Source organism: Ursus americanus, chromosome 10, assembly GCF_024610735.1.
Source record: "Ursus americanus isolate L20-20 chromosome 10, mUrsAme1.1.p, whole genome shotgun sequence".
Classification (NCBI taxonomy): Eukaryota; Metazoa; Chordata; class Mammalia; order Carnivora; family Ursidae; genus Ursus; species Ursus americanus.
In genome coordinates, this window is record NC_142136.1 from 64,617,453 (window position 1) to 64,633,646 (window position 16,194).

At 32.5% G+C, this 16,194-nt stretch overlaps 1 protein-coding gene across 9 annotated transcripts in view; it reads right to left on the reverse strand.

The window, feature by feature from the left end:
• Nucleotides 1-16,194, reverse strand: part of NBEA (neurobeachin) — a 662,067-nt gene that overhangs the window by 442,892 nt on the left and 202,981 nt on the right. For all 9 annotated transcript variants that reach the window (XM_087865187.1, XM_045796974.2, XM_045796975.2 and 6 more), the window contains exons 25-29: nucleotides 15,772-15,952; nucleotides 13,660-13,790; nucleotides 10,414-10,521; nucleotides 5,016-5,184; nucleotides 3,461-3,556 (exon numbers count right to left, since the gene is read on the reverse strand). In XM_087865187.1, the coding sequence (XP_087721313.1) occupies nucleotides 3,461-3,556; nucleotides 5,016-5,184; nucleotides 10,414-10,521; nucleotides 13,660-13,790; nucleotides 15,772-15,952 (685 nt within the window). The remainder of the gene's footprint in view (nucleotides 1-3,460; nucleotides 3,557-5,015; nucleotides 5,185-10,413; nucleotides 10,522-13,659; nucleotides 13,791-15,771; nucleotides 15,953-16,194) is intronic.

Sequence of the window (16,194 nt, forward strand, 5' to 3'; positions counted from 1 at the left end):
CAATATAATTTACGTTTTAAAACAAATTGTAGCAAAACTATAATAAATTGAATAAAGATCAGTAAAAAGAGAGGTAAAGAAACTACTTTGGAGGCAACTGTATAATCCATGTAAATTAGAACTAAAGTAGTGTGCCACCATAACTTAAGACATTTTAAATTTGTCCCCTAAATTATAGGAAGCCTTCAGAGATGTTTAAAAAGAAAAACTGTTTATTATATATTATAAAATATTTATTATATGAATGTATAATATTAAATATAAAGTATGTTTCATTACTTTATTATATACATTAGTGTCACTTTTTATTGTTATCAGTAACACACTAAATGACTAAAGAAAACAAGTCCAAAGAAGAAACTATGGCAATGCTCCAAAAAAGGATAAGACTTTGAACTGAGGGACTACCAAAGATAAAAATAAAAAAGAGGCCAGAGAGCTAGTTCAGAATTTCTTAAAAGGCTCAATAATGAGCTGAAAGAAGAAAGTGAAGTGTGAAGGAGTTGAAGAGTAGTCCAAATATCAGTGCTTCTCAAACTATCTGTGAAATTTTACCTTTTTTTTAATCCATCACTGACATTTTGAAAATGCATTAAAAATAATTTAAAAAATTAAGTACACAAAATAAAAGCACAAATGCTTTTATTATTTGACTCTATAGACAAAAAATAAATTTCAATTTAATCAGAACAAAGATAACACTGGGAAAAGAGAATAATTATTAAAACTGTTCATCATGTTGTTCACTGAAAGTGTGTGTATAGGTGACCCATATGTACAAATGTTATACTTGTGATTTTTTTCCCATTACACATCATAAACAAAGTTTGAAGCAAAAGAATGATTCCCTAAAAGAGACTCCTATATAAATGTTTTATACAAACACTGGGACTATAAAGTTATAATGTGACAATGAGAGATTTTTGCTTGTTAACATCTAATCCAGGTTGAACTGGCAATAATGCCACTCACAGGAATAACACACAGCTAACCTATTTTCGTTTTATCTTAATATCTTGCCGAGTAGAGAAAGCAGTGTTACAGAGGTATGTTCATGGAATGAAAACTCAGCTCAGAATATGCATTTTAAACTTTTATCCAAAATGAAACTAGAAATGCTCTATCTTTAAAATTTCTGTCAATGCTCATCAATACCCAATTCCAGTAACTTGTCTTGTATTGTTATAATCAAATATAAATTGTATTTCAATGAAAGCAATGGATTCCAGTTCCATGAATCTCTTATGTATGAATTTTCTTCTGGTGGAAAATTAAACACAAAACATTCTGTCAAATACAAAAAATGTCAGGAGATAAATTTAAGGGTGAACAAAATTAAATCATCCTTAAAGATCAAGATACTTTCTTAATAATTATATTAAATAATAATTATTAAGTAATGAAAAATGTCATAGAAATTGTACACTTCCAAGATTCTAACTTTTTGTCCTTTGATCTTTTCAGCTACTAAAAACCCATGTTGCAATCAGTCCCTGTTTGTAAGTACTAAATTCATTAAAAATATTTTACAGGTCTGACAAAGAAGCCAGTTCCACTAGTCTTTAAAGAATGGAATCAAACTGATTCCTTACCCTGTAGAAACACCAAGAGTTGACTTTGTAATTCCAACATCATAAACAGGACTTTTCCTTTTAATACCCAATGTCCCATAGCATCCCGAAACAGTGATTTACGATCAACTTCCATATCATCACATAGTAAATAGCAAATTCACCACAACAGTATTAAAGTAATTCAAAATTTTATTATGCCACTAAGAACACTGTGCAGTGGAGCTAATATTGTTTTCACAAGAAAATATCCTTGATAAAGAAAGAAGTGCATTGATATTCTGATATAGGCTCCTTAATTGGGGTAACTATTCTAGAATATTTTCCAGCCACTATAGCTAAGCCTTTGGAACACCTTCTACACACACACACACACACACACACACACACACACACACACAAAACCTCCAGACTTTTAATCTAGTCTAATTTCATCTAATTCTTAGTACATAGCTAGATGTTTGTAAGCAATAAAGCTGAAAAGAATTTTTCCTTTATTTCATCATGATGTTCAAAGGTTGCACATTTATAAAAGAAAAATCTGTGTATTCATCAAATTGTAACAAAAAATACTTCACAGCTTTATTTGTTCTATAAATTGGTCTTTCATATCATTAGCAAATTATAGAAAACATTGAACTATGGTATCATCTGGAGCGCAGAGTCCTTTTTAAACTTAAGTTATTGGAAGAATTTAGTTCTTTGTTGTTTTAGGCTAAGTCCCCCACTTACTTGCTGACTGTCAGCTAGGTAGTGCTCTCAAGCTCCCACAAGGTGATCTCAGGTCTTTGAACTCTGCAGTCACCTTCATCTCAGCAATAAAGGACTACCTTCAAGTTAAATCACTTTCACACTCTCAGTCTCTCTGACTTCCTTTTCTGTAACCAGCCAGAGAAAACACTCTGCCTTTATGGTCTCATGTAATTAGGTCAGGACTATATGGATAATCACTTTCTCTTAAAAGCAACTGTGCTATGTAATACAATATAGTCATAGAAGCAAAATCCATCATATGCACTGTCCCAGGAATCATACAGGGTGTGTACATGGGAAAATCTTGGGCGGGATGGGACAGGGAGAGCTGAATTCGGCCTACTACAATCCTTTGTTCTGCAGAGAGTAACCCCATGTCAACCTTACCCAGAGACATTATATCAGCTATTTTATTTTTTATCTCTAAAACTCCCAACTGGTTCTTTTTAAAAAATCTTACATTTTTTTTTCCTCATTACATTCACTATTTCTTTTAGATTGAAAAACATTTTGAACATACTTATAATAGCTGTTTGAATGTTCTTATTTGGTAATTCTGCTGTCTCTGTCCTTTCTGAATCTATTGAATGATTTTTCCCCTTGTTTATATATCACATTTTCCTGCTTCTTTACATGTTTAATAATTTTTTATTGAATGCTTAACATTGAATTTTATGTTGTTTGGTGAAGAACTTTTTTGTATTCCTTTAAAGAGACGTAGAACTTTGCTCTGACAGAAAGTTAAGGAACGTATAGATCAATTTGATGTTTTCCAGGCTTGTTTTTAAGCTTTTTTTTCTTATGAGTCTAGAGTAGCCTTCATTTCAGGACTAATTTAGTCCCACTTCTAAGGTGTGACTCTTCTGCAATCTCTAGTGAATGCCACCACTGTGAATATTCTTATACATATAATTAAGTACCCTTAATTTGCAGATGATACTTAAAGAAATATAATGAAACACGAATATAAAAACTGTATTTTGCTCTCAATAGCCAAATATAAATACAACATATCATATCTCCATGAAACCTGAGGTGTATACTTGTTTATAAACAATTACATTATGGATATTTATTGTAGAACAATTAATGAAATACGAATACCCAAACAGGTCAGGAGATGAGGTCAATATTACCTTTGTAAAATGAGTGGGCAAAGCTCTGCTCAGGAATTAACTTGGCAAGGAATCCATGGTTCAAACTTGGATGAGGGATAGATGGTATGACCACAACTGTAGAGAAAATCATGGAATCAAATTTGAGCCAGCATGTAACAACCTGCAACATGGTCCACTGGAGATCCATGACAACTCTATATTACTGCAACATGCAAACAGTACTAGCAATAAAGATTGCATCTCTGGGGGAAGGAAAGAGGTTATGTATTAAGAGAAAGGAAAAATCATACACTTCTTAAGTAGAGTAATTTTAGCAACATACAGAAAGACATACACATACAAAATCAGAACTGGAAGGTTGACTAAAATATTGCTTGTTTTATACATATAAAGCTGATATGAATGCATTAAAAATGAAGAAAAAGTTGATTAACATAATAGAGTCTCAGTGTTTTAAATGGTCAAAAGACATAAACTGGAATGGAGGATAATGTTTAATTTGAAGAATAAAGTTAAAAGTATACTACAATGGAATAATATCATGTTTATGTGTTCAAAGTAAATACAGCATGCAACAATAAAGTACTATAGCTAAAGCATAATCCATATTTCCACAAAAGCAAGGTAAAGGAGATATGACATGCTCAGGGAAAACAAGATGCAGAGATTTGACCACTAATTTCTACTCACTTTTTAAAATATCCATTTTATTTATATAGCATATGCATTTATTTAGGAAAGACAATTTCAGCTACAAATTAATCCAGTGGTACATGAAATAACCACTAGGTTACCAAGGATACATTGCAAACAACCCAGAAACAATCTTGATATAAACACATGGCAGGAAATGCAACTGATACAAGGTACCCCATGATATTAAAATACTAGCTGCCAGAAAATGTGTTTATCATTTTCAAGCAGAGTAGGCAAAGCTGATAATGCAAGAACTCCCACAACATGAGCATCTTCTCTAAATAAGAGAGATAATATGATCCAAGATGGTTCATTATTGTCTGTAAGTCTTTGATTTTAGTTGAAGCAACTTGGGTATAAAGTTTAGAATGTATGTTGGCTTATTATGAATCTCTGACAGAATATTTAGATCCTTAAATAACTATACACAACAAAAGAAACACAGAGAGAGAGAAAGAGAGAGAGAATAAGCCAGCAAGAAAGAAGCTATCTTTGAACTTGGCTATAAAGATTTCTATTTTGGCTCATTCTTGGTCTTGAACTACTCTATAAGAATCTCCTACTGTCATGTTCATAAAAGTTAAAAAGTAATACATTTAAAATATATCAGTTATTTGCATATTAAATAGTAAAAGATTTGTATTAACATATGGAAAACATTAAAATGCAAACTGCACCGATAGAATGAGAATATAGCAAATATCATGGAAATTCAACATTGTTGTGGAATTAAAGAGTATTAAATTGGCATTTATACACCACCTACTTATAAATATTTAAAGTGATAATGAGTAGGACGGGTTTAAAACTGGATGAAAAATGAAATAAAAAGGAGAAAAATGATGATAAAAATTCAAATAATTTAAAAAAATAGTACCTGTACTTGTCGGTGAATTTATTTCTTGTCTGATGTTTCTACCTGGTTGGCTTCCAGTTCTTGCAGTCTCTCGCTGGGGTTCTAATATGTCACGATACTTGGAAACCATCAGAACCGAAATGAAGTAAACAACGGCTAGAGCTAAGAACTGTGCCTGCTTGCTATCATCCTGTGTAAAATGAAAAGGCAGTTCTGACATTCAAATTTTTAAAGTTATCAGAGTACAAGAAACTACTACTTCATTTTCTTTATGGAGGCAAAACATGACATTTAACTTTTATTAAAAATTTCAAGTATACATTATTATTTAATTAGTATCATTTAAGTATAAATACAAAACTCCAGAAATATATCATGTGTTATAGGTTGAAATTTAATTTCAAAAAATGAGAATGTTGTGGCTGAAAATGCCACAAAATTTTATTCATTGCCCTCTTCACCATTACTATCCACTACTTCCATGACAACAGAGTATGTACATTTATAAAATATACAGAAATCATAGGCTGAAAGAATAATATCTGGATAAAAATCAGTAGTTCCAAATGTTATAGTTAAGAAAAAATTAATAGAATAAAATTATAATTGAGATACATGTACAATTCTAACATATTACTGCCTTAAGAGACTATATGAGTACAAAATAGGGGAAACATGAACTATGGGGGAACAGAAAATGTGACCTGTATACAAGCTCAATATGAGCTAGAAGTGTGATATGGCAGCTTAAGAAAAGCTAATGTAACCTCTGACTGCATAAATAGATAAAAATAAGTAACAGTACCACAATTCTGCACTGGAAAAATGACCTCTAAAACACTGCTAATATTTGAGGCTCTGAACTTCAAAAGCTCAATGACAAAATGAGAATTTTTCCAGTGCAACAAATTGGTAAAAGGTATTTGATGAGTTAGGATACAGAGAATAGTTTCAAAAAAGTGGGGCTTTTTCAAAAGACTGCAGGGGCACTTGGGTGGCTCAACTGGTTGAGTGTCCGACTCTTAATTTTGGCTCAGTTATGGTCTCAGGGTCATGAGATGGAGCCCCGCACTGGGCTCCACGCTCATAGGGGAATCTGCTTGAGATCCTCTCTCTTCCTCTCCCTTTGCCCGCCCCCATGCCATTTCTCTCTCTTTCTCTAATAAATAAGTAAATCTTTTTTCAAAAAAAAAAAATGCAGACTGCAGTCTAGTAGAAAAGATAGTTCTATAAGTATGCTTTGTAAAATATAAAGAGCTACATGTAACCCTGAAAGCCTAGATAACTATATTATAGGGGAAAAATTGATAAAGAAGCAAACTTACAAACTCTAATACAACTTTCAAATTAGCCTGTATCGAAGGAGTCAAATGTAAATGGCCCTTTGTTCTAAGCTAGGGAAAGGTGACACTTCAAACCAAAACTACAAGTAATTACTGTGGCCCACAGATAATAGGTAAAAAATAGTACGGTACGAATAAGGAAAGCAAACATGCATCAAAGTCTAGCAACTCCATTAAAAGCACTTTATATTTTTACTACATTTAAATGCAAACAAGATTCAGAATGTATGTGCATTTGTCAGAAAAGAAAGCAAACAAGAAATATTTACTAATAATTTAAAACTATGAAATAGGATTAGTACGGCTAATACAGAAAACTACCAAAACAGATTAAATTTGTTCTGAAATATTATAAATTTAGTATTTCATATTCTGAGGGTGACAGCTCTCCTAGAGATAGTTTCTTTAAGGTGTTTGAAATGCATACTCTGTGCGTTATTATGCTGATGGAATATACAGAGAAGGGACAAAATCAGATACTGAAACAGTTATTATAAAGGAAAATGAAGTGCAATCATATCAACAAAGATACTGACCAGGAATGAATTCAAACACAGCTCAAGCTGTGACAGACTGTGGTACTCTACAACACCTGCATTTCCACCACTGGAAACTCAGCGCCAGGCAATTAAAAGCATGTGTGGAATGAATGCATGTTAACTACGAAGTTGCAGTTGCAAACAACAGATATTGTGACGTGTCCTAGCCAAGCTAAAATCTCCCATGTGTATGGCACGAAAACAGTTGCATTTTCTTTTCAAATCCAGATCTGCACACCAATTGTGCTGCTTATTCCCAGTTCTATCTTTAAAAATGAAGCACAACATCTGGAGGACAAGTAAATTTTTATACGAATTAATTGTCTTGCCTACATATTTTATTATTATGAAGACATAAACTCTTATGTTTCTCCCATCTGCTTAAGAAATGGGCCCCTCCACTATTCAATCTTGAATCAATATCATTAATTAACTCTGAAATCCTTTAAAAATTTTAATGCCTCTACCAGGATGTTAAAAAACTTTAATTTTTAAAGTCTAATTTTATTTCTTACCACATAGCAAATTTTGCCACACAACACTTTTGCCTAGATTTAAACAGTTCATGTGAGTTTAAATCAGCAATGTCTTCATAACAGAAAACAAACAACAGCAAGATACATACACATCTGTTACATATTATATGCATATATATATAATGTACATATACTTTTCCTTAAAAACCAAATTTTGATCTAATTTGTTTATGAAATTAAGGCAATTAAAAATGACTACTGATTCACAAAAATTTCAAAAGTCAAGTATAATTCTTAGCATGATATCTACAATTGCTTCTAAAATATATCAACTGTCAAACACTTCCAACAGGTGATGGGAGGAGTGTACTTGTTACGAGCACCAGGTGGTATACAGAAGTGTTGAATCACTATATTGTACACCTGAAACTAATAGTACACTGTATGTTAACTAACCGGATTTTAAATAAAAACTTAACAATAAATAAATAAAGAAAGAAATACAAGTGAAAAAAGTGTCTTAGAATCTATGAAATATGGTGATGAAAAAGAGAATACTTTGAAGACGTCTACCTTAAGGTTCTCACCACCTCATACTACCTGGGGGATCTTAAAATTTCTGAGTCTTAAATTTCTCTTAACCGTTAAATGGAAGCTTATTATAATACATAGCAAGTGTCTGAAATACATTATAAACTCAACGAACACAAGTTATATTACCTTAATGATGTTTAGAAGGTACATCTGGGAACACTTAATTCCCATCCTTCGGGAAGAAAGCTAGGCACCATTGCTGGGTTATCCAACATATTTAACATGTACGAGGCTTAGAAAAAATTATAATAATCTACCATAATAACCTAATGCAGAATTTACTAAGAATTTAAACATGTCACACTTAACATTAACCCCTACTATGTTAGGTCTGAGTGTGCCTCTTGGAGATGAGGATATGCTCCATGTTTTAATCATTCTTCATTTTTTGAAAAGCATTCTTTCCATAGCACATTTTTTCAGGACTAATAATTCTAACTTCTAAATGATGAACCTGCTAGTGATTTTTTTTTCCAAGTCTGGATTAGAGTCCAGATTATTGTAAGACTCATACATCATAACTTTTATAGTCATGCATTTTATCTCCATTAAAAAATTTTATTATTTATTAATTACAAAAGAAATATGGGTTTATTACAGGATACTTGAAAACACAAAAAAGTATAAAAGACTAAAGTACAAAATAAAAATTGTTTACCTAGACATAATCATTAGTAGCACTTGGTATGTTTTTTCTAGTCTTTTTTTTTAAGGTACACATGTACGTGTACATACACTCAACATAAAAATGTAGTATTTGCGTAATAAAAGTACTATTGTATACTGCTGCTCTCCTTTAAAACATGACCATTTTTCTGCGTCACAAAATTTCCCTCAAAAATATGATTTTAATGGCTGCACAGTGTCCCACTGAATGAATATACTATGATCTATGAAGCTGAAACTCTACTGTTAGGTATTTGTAACATTGCCAATCTCTCCGTAGGCATTTTTTTTTTTTTTAAAGATTTTATTCATTTATTTGACAGAGATAGAGACAGCCAGTGAGAGAGGGAACACAAGCAGGGGGAGTGGGAGAGGAAGAAGCAGGCTCATAGCGGAGGAGCCTGATGTGGGGCTTGATCCCACAACGCCGGGATCACACCCTGAGCCGAAGGCAGACGCTTAACCGCTGTGCCACCCAGGTGCCCCATCTCTGTAGGCATCTTTGACAAGCACATGAAGTCAGATAATTTCTGGGTAGAACCACTGGGTCTCAGGGCGTCAATATTTGTAACAGTTTTAACACATAATGTAAAAGAATTATTCAGAAAGTTTATCCAATTTAAATGTCTACCAGTGATAAATAACAGAGTATGTTTCAATGTACCCTTGCAATGCTGGGTACTATTATTTAAAGTTTTTTATTTATCTAATACTAAAAATATCTCACTTATTTTAATTTGCATTTCTTTGACTACTGATGATACTGACTTCATCATATATTTGTTATCTTGTCTTTTATATTTTATGTCCACTATCTGATTTTCTGTTGGTATGTTTGTAATTTTTCTAGTAATTTATAAGAACTGATACATATTAAAGAGAGTGATAATTTTTCTGTTGCATATTCCTACCATGCAGTATTATGCTGTGTGAGTTACATATGTTTTAACCACTTTCTAAAGTACAAAGTACTCATCCAACTTATTGTTAAATGTAAATTTAAAATATAGGCTTTCCTACTCTTGATCTCAGGGTCATGAGTTCAAGCCCCACACTGGGCGTGGAGCCTACTTAAATAAATAAATAAACTTTCTTCTGTGTTTCATAAATCATCAATTAAAATAAGAAAAACAGATTCCAAAGTGGCTGGAAAATAATAACTATGTTAAGGGGTAATGTCAATATTGAATCTGCTGTGCAATACTATATGTTTCTATGTGATTTGTGAAAAGGCCAACCTTATCTTTACTTGAATAAGTGATCATATAACTGGGGTGTTCCAAGAAACCATCTCTGTAAGCTATCTTTTCCTTAAGCTTTACAAAGCTACTTTTGTAACTTAAATTCTCATAAATACCTATTATTTTTAAAATGTAGATCCTCTTTCAAAAGTAATTGCTGCCCCTCAAAAAAGTAATTGCCAGTAACACCTTAGTGAATTAATCCCTTTATCCATAGTACAAGGAACGTTGATAATAAATAAATAGTACCTAGAAATGGAGCAAGGAATATAAAAGAGAAAAGTATGTGATTCAGCACACAGTGAATCATAATTTTTCAAGGTTATCCCTAGTCTTAATGTATGCACAAATTAAATCAAAATTTCACATCATCTGACAAAATGATATATCAATAAGCTTTTAGAGAAAGCAAAGGTCTTACAATCAGAAGTATGTTCTAAACCTACAATTCCTGACAGAACATTCAGTTGTAATTGCAGCTTTCTAATAAAATTTAAATTATTTTACACAAATGACAATGGAAGATTTTTTTCTTGGGAAATCAAGCAGGTATAACTTACCACATCCCGAAAGACGACAGCACGAAGGCGATTAATATCAACATCCTGAAGAAGTCTATCAGGATCTTTAATAGGAGAAAGGTTACCTGGAACACTTTCTAATGGAGTCTTAAAAAAGAAAGAGAATTGTTAAAAAAGAAAATAGCATAATACAGAAACTCACATAGGACAGTAATTTCTAGTATCTTCAGACATTACGTGAGCCACGGTCTTTACCTTCCCAGCAAGAGTAATATTTATTGACAATAGCACTCTATTACAAGACACTGTTTCTGTTCTCCGCTGACTCTTTTTGGTCACAGTTTCACTTACTCATAGTGTTCTTGTGCTTCATCACCACTGCTACCACAAAGACTTAGAAAAGTAGTAAGAATGAAGTGGAAAAGAAACTGATCTTGGACTTCAGAAGGTTTGAGCTCAAACTCTGCTGTGTAACCTTGGGCTTGTTACTAAAATTTTCTGAGCCTCACTTTCCCAATCTCTACTTAATAAATCTCTTGGAGTCACCAGGCTCATTTATCCATCATGCTTTTATAACGTGACATTACTATATTACATTGCATGAGATTTTATACATATATATATGTTATGATCTACGAAAAGCTAAAAAAAGGCAAAGAAAAAATTCAGTGTTAGCCTTAATATTAAAACTGAAAGACATTATAGATCATAACCACCAAAATCCTTTTTATAGCTGAAGATACAAAAACTGACAAATTTTAAGTAATGTATCACATAGGAAACTAGTCAAAGAGCCAGGTTCCCTGAAATTCAGTCTAGTATTTTATCACTTATACAATATTTTAAGAATTGTGTGGATTAAATTATATCATATACATAGAGTACGAAATACAATTCCTGCAAATAGAATAACGTGCTACCCCAACTAATTAAAAATAAACAGGTTTCCTTCCAAATCTTCTATACACTTCAATTACAATATTTCACTTTCAAATTAAGATGTGTGATTCTTTGCAGCAAAGGATAGTGAAAAGAACATGACTCAGTTATTTGGTTTCCATTATAATTCTACAACTTATCAGCCATATGACCTTAGGTGAAATATTAACCTTTCTGGACCTCAGATATATCATCTAAATAATAAGCTAATAATATTTATCACAGGATGATTACAGAAAATAACACACTGTTTACAGCAGAGATGAAAAGGACAATTTACAGCATAGATGAAGAAATTTACAAATATTTTAACTTATATATACATATCATTTTACATTTTATAAAGTTTCTATATCCATAATTGAATTTGATCTTTATAAAGACATTTTTATGGGTAAAGCTAATATTATTGCTCCTTTTTACAAAGCACAGAAAGTGAGGCCCAATGAAGATGCATGACTTATTCAAGTCTACACAGATTAGTACTGCATTAAAATTATCTATGGTTTATTTAATAAAGTCACATAAGAAAGCATAAACACAGGGAGAAAAAAAACCCTCACTTGTGTTTTTGACCAAGTCCACTTTCCCCCTAATATTTCTATATCTATACTTATTAACCCTTTTTCATCGCCAAGGTTCTTGCTAAAGAGACAGTGACTAGCTCAACTAAATTACTACAAAATTCCTTCACGTTGGACTTTTCTCTCCATGTTCTGCAATCAGAGTAATAGTTGGTCTGACAGTCTTGAAAAGCTCCCTATTATCTCGTAAATTAGTTACAGACAAGTTTAAGATCAAAGCTCTCAAAAATACTAATTTATTTATTCATTTCATGAGGATGTAGACCTGCTAGAGAAAGGAAGGGAATTAATATTAATTGAAAGTTCACTGTGTGTCAGGAATTAACTAAGAACTTTACTGCTTCTCGTTTAGTTCATACAATCACCTTGTAAATTAAGATTTGTATCCATTTTAAAGACCGGAAAACTGAGGCACAGGAGACTAAGGAGTTTGTCTTGGGTCACAAAACTAGTTATGGGGTAGAGACAGCGTACAAACTCAGACCTGTTTGATTCTAGAGTTAGTGCTCTTTTGACAAAGTACTGCCAGTGTTATATACACATGCTCTGGAATTACAAAGATGTATAGGATATGGACATGCCCTCAAGTAACCTAAAGTCTATTATGCCTACACAAATGAAGCATTCTTGCTGATGTGTTCATATTTAATTATCTAAGCAATGGAGAACATTTTAGAGACTTGTTAGCATAAAATATGGTCTCATTATTTTAGGAATGTTTTCTGACAGAAGTGAGAAAAGAGGTTCTATTATAGATATATTAAATACGTGGTTGTTCTGTTTGAAAGCTGCAGAAGTTTGAAGCCATAGAACTATTTAAATGAGTTAAACTTCTATTTCCTGTCTTCACTTATTGAGCAGAAAAAAGGTTTGTCAATATCAAACATCTAATTACAAGTGTAGCATGAGATATGAGACATACAGGGTTTTATGAAAATATCAAATAGAGGAGACTACCCTAGATTGGGGTGGCAGTAAGTGTATCTGAAAATATTTTCCCCAAAGAGTAACACTTAAGCTGAAGTCAAGAGTTGAATGGATTTTAAGTGAATGAAAAATAAGGATGGACCCTTCAAGTAATGGGAACCTGTGAAAAGTCTGAAGGCAAAAAAAGAAAAAGAAAAAAGATTCTCTGATGAACTAAATAAAGTCCATCATGTGACTAAAATGGCAAAAGCAAGGGGGTAGGGGATACAAGCTGCAGTGGAGAAGTAAGCCAGGGTCAGTCATGCAGGACCATAAAAGTCATGTTAATAAAACTTTGGACGTGATGCAAAGGGTCAGTTAAACGTGATAAAGAGCTAATTTAAAAAGAGAATTACTGGCATATTCCAAAATACACTATTCATTCATTTTCTGGGCATTCAATATATGTATTTAATATTATGGGGGTATCTATCACCAAAAACATATCCATTTAAAAAGCATAATTCATATATTGAGCTCTGTGAAAATACATTTAACTATGAAAAGTAGTAATAACCAAGAACTTCCAGAGTTATGTGTACTGATATCCTTATAAAAATCCTACGAAGTAGAAATTATTAGTACCTTTATTTCATAAACAAAGAATGCAAATCTCAGAGAGGTTAAATAATCTTGGTAACACAATTATGAAGAAGAAAAGCCAGGACTGAAGGAGACTACTCTCTGAATACCAAACCCTTGCTCTTCCATTATGCAATACCATGTTAATTTTTTCTCACATTTAAAAAATAAATTTTAAGGTATATTATATTTAACACAGAAAATGTTTAATTACCTTCGAAGCTGCTGTGGCGGTCACATTTTGAGGAGCTTCCTGAGGTTTACTGCTGCCGTGGGAAGATTTGCTCCCCCTGTCTCTCTGTCTCTGCCGACATTCTAAACAGTTTCTCACAGCAACACAACAAACTATTTAAAAACCAAAAGCATATTATTAATATAAATTCTTGACTCTGACATGTTGAAAAGAGTTGCTAGCTTTTTTTCCTTTCTTTCCCCTTTCTCCATTTGATTATTCCTAAAACCAACAAGATCAAATATTTATAAAAATTATGAAATACAGTAATGAAAAGTAGATATAAAATATATGTGTAGTTAAAATAAAAACAACATACCCAGATACTACCAATCAGCTGCAGGAACAAAATATTACTGAAGCTCCCAATACATCCCTTCCTTATTCTATCCCTCTCCATCGTTTAAAATTCTGAATATCACAGATCAATAAAAATTTTTTGAAACTTAATATTCACAATTGAGAAACTGTTTTGATTGACAAGACTTCTTCAGTAACATGACTACTTGGTGACTACACTGAGCACAGCTCCCCATTTCAGGAAGTGACAGAGCACCTCAGTGAGGCAGTTTCACTAGTCCCAACACCCACCTTTCTGCGTGGTGGGAAGTCTACAGCCTTGTCAATAAGCATTCCATATGTACAAACTTTTCATTTATTTACTTATTTTAAGAAGTCATATAGTAATGAACAGCACAGGTTCTGGAATCTGACCACCTGAATTTTACTCCTGTCTCTGCCCCTTATGAGCTGTGTGATCTTGGGCCAGCTGCTTAAACTATGTGTGCTTCAGTTTCCTCATTGTTAAAATGAATATAAACATGCTAATAACCTCCTTACAGGACTGCTGTGAGGATTAACTGAATTAATATATTTATAAAGTGCTTAGAACAGTGGACAGCACATGTTGATATATAATTGCTTCATTATGATTCACTTATAAAACTTTCCTGTAGATGACAAAAAAACAAATCGGCCAGGAAATACTGGGATGAAAATGAAATCAGCAGTACAGCTTTGAAATACATTCAGAAATAAAAGCTCAGAATAACCAAATAAATGCTGGTTTTAAGATACTGAGGTATTTAAAAAAATTCCTCTGTGTCACAGAATTCACTCCGTCAGCTATTGATAATTATCAACGGATATGTCCAGAGTGGCCACAGTAAATTATCCCACACCTGTTGGTTGTCAGAGAGATCTCAAGGTGGTCAACCTCTCCATTAGAATGATTATGACATGATTCCACTTTAAAAAATGCAGAAGAAAAAAAATAGATTTCATTCCATCATTCTTAAAGCAAGTTATTATTCCTACCTTGGATCAGAACAGTTTATCCCCTGAAACTACACACGTGTAGATATTTATATAATTTTAAAAATTATGGTTAAAAAGAATACACATCAGAAATGTCCTTCCTTATATTTAATGCCTTACTTTCTTGTGTCCTACTCACGTTCTAAGGCAAGTATAAACACAATTGCTTTCTAGTCCTTTGTCAAGTCTAAGTAGTATAAATAAATTTCCCCTTTAAGAAAGGTAGGATATGTAAGAATGGATGTAAAGAGATGGACGAAATTTACTTAGAGTTTTCAGTGCTAATTTTTCTTTGCAACACAGGATCGTAAATGAGCAGTATAGGCACAGTAATGCTTATTAGTGTTAACTGCTTACTCTGAGAAACAGTGACATTGGCATAGTCCGTTTTATCCTTCAGCACTCTGTGTATAAAAACTATGTCACTGGTCTTCTGACATATTTGTGGGTCAGGACAACTATCTTCTATATTAGTTTACCAAAACAGGAGTCCTAAGTGGATTTACATTAAAATCATGTCAATAAAAAATGTTATAGTCCTATTGATTTTGAAACAATTCAAACAATTATAATCCATTAAAGATGATGAATTTCATAAAATCTCCAATGTGATAATCCCATTATTTTTTTAATATAGTAATTCTCAAGAATTACAAGGTAATCTCTATACAATATAATCATTAACTTGTATCATCAATACTTTCCGTACCACAGAGCATCAAAAAACTAATCTGTAGGTAATTATTTGACATGCACCGTTATTCTTAACAGACTTACCTAGCCTTAGGCACTGTCTCATTAAACCTCCAGAAGACATGTTTTTTTCAGCTTCAATCTCACTAAAATTTAGAGAGCTGGCAAATACAAGTACATCAACCATAGCCATCAATCGGCTGAGGAAAGTTACCGCTGTCTCAGCTGACATGCCTTGTGTCACTTCAATATTTTCCAATTCCGTCTTTAAAAAAATAGAAGGTTTAAGTCCTGTTTAAAATTTGGAAATATAATACATACACATACATGCTACAGGTATAAGGTAGCTCACCAAAGTTAGTATATTTTCTAAACAAAATAAATTATAAATTATAAACTAATTCCACATATCAAAAGAACTGCTTGTAAAATTTACCTATGAATTATCCTTGGATAAAGGAAAGGTCCATTTTTAAAACGAAGGTTAAATTTAAATGTCATCATTTG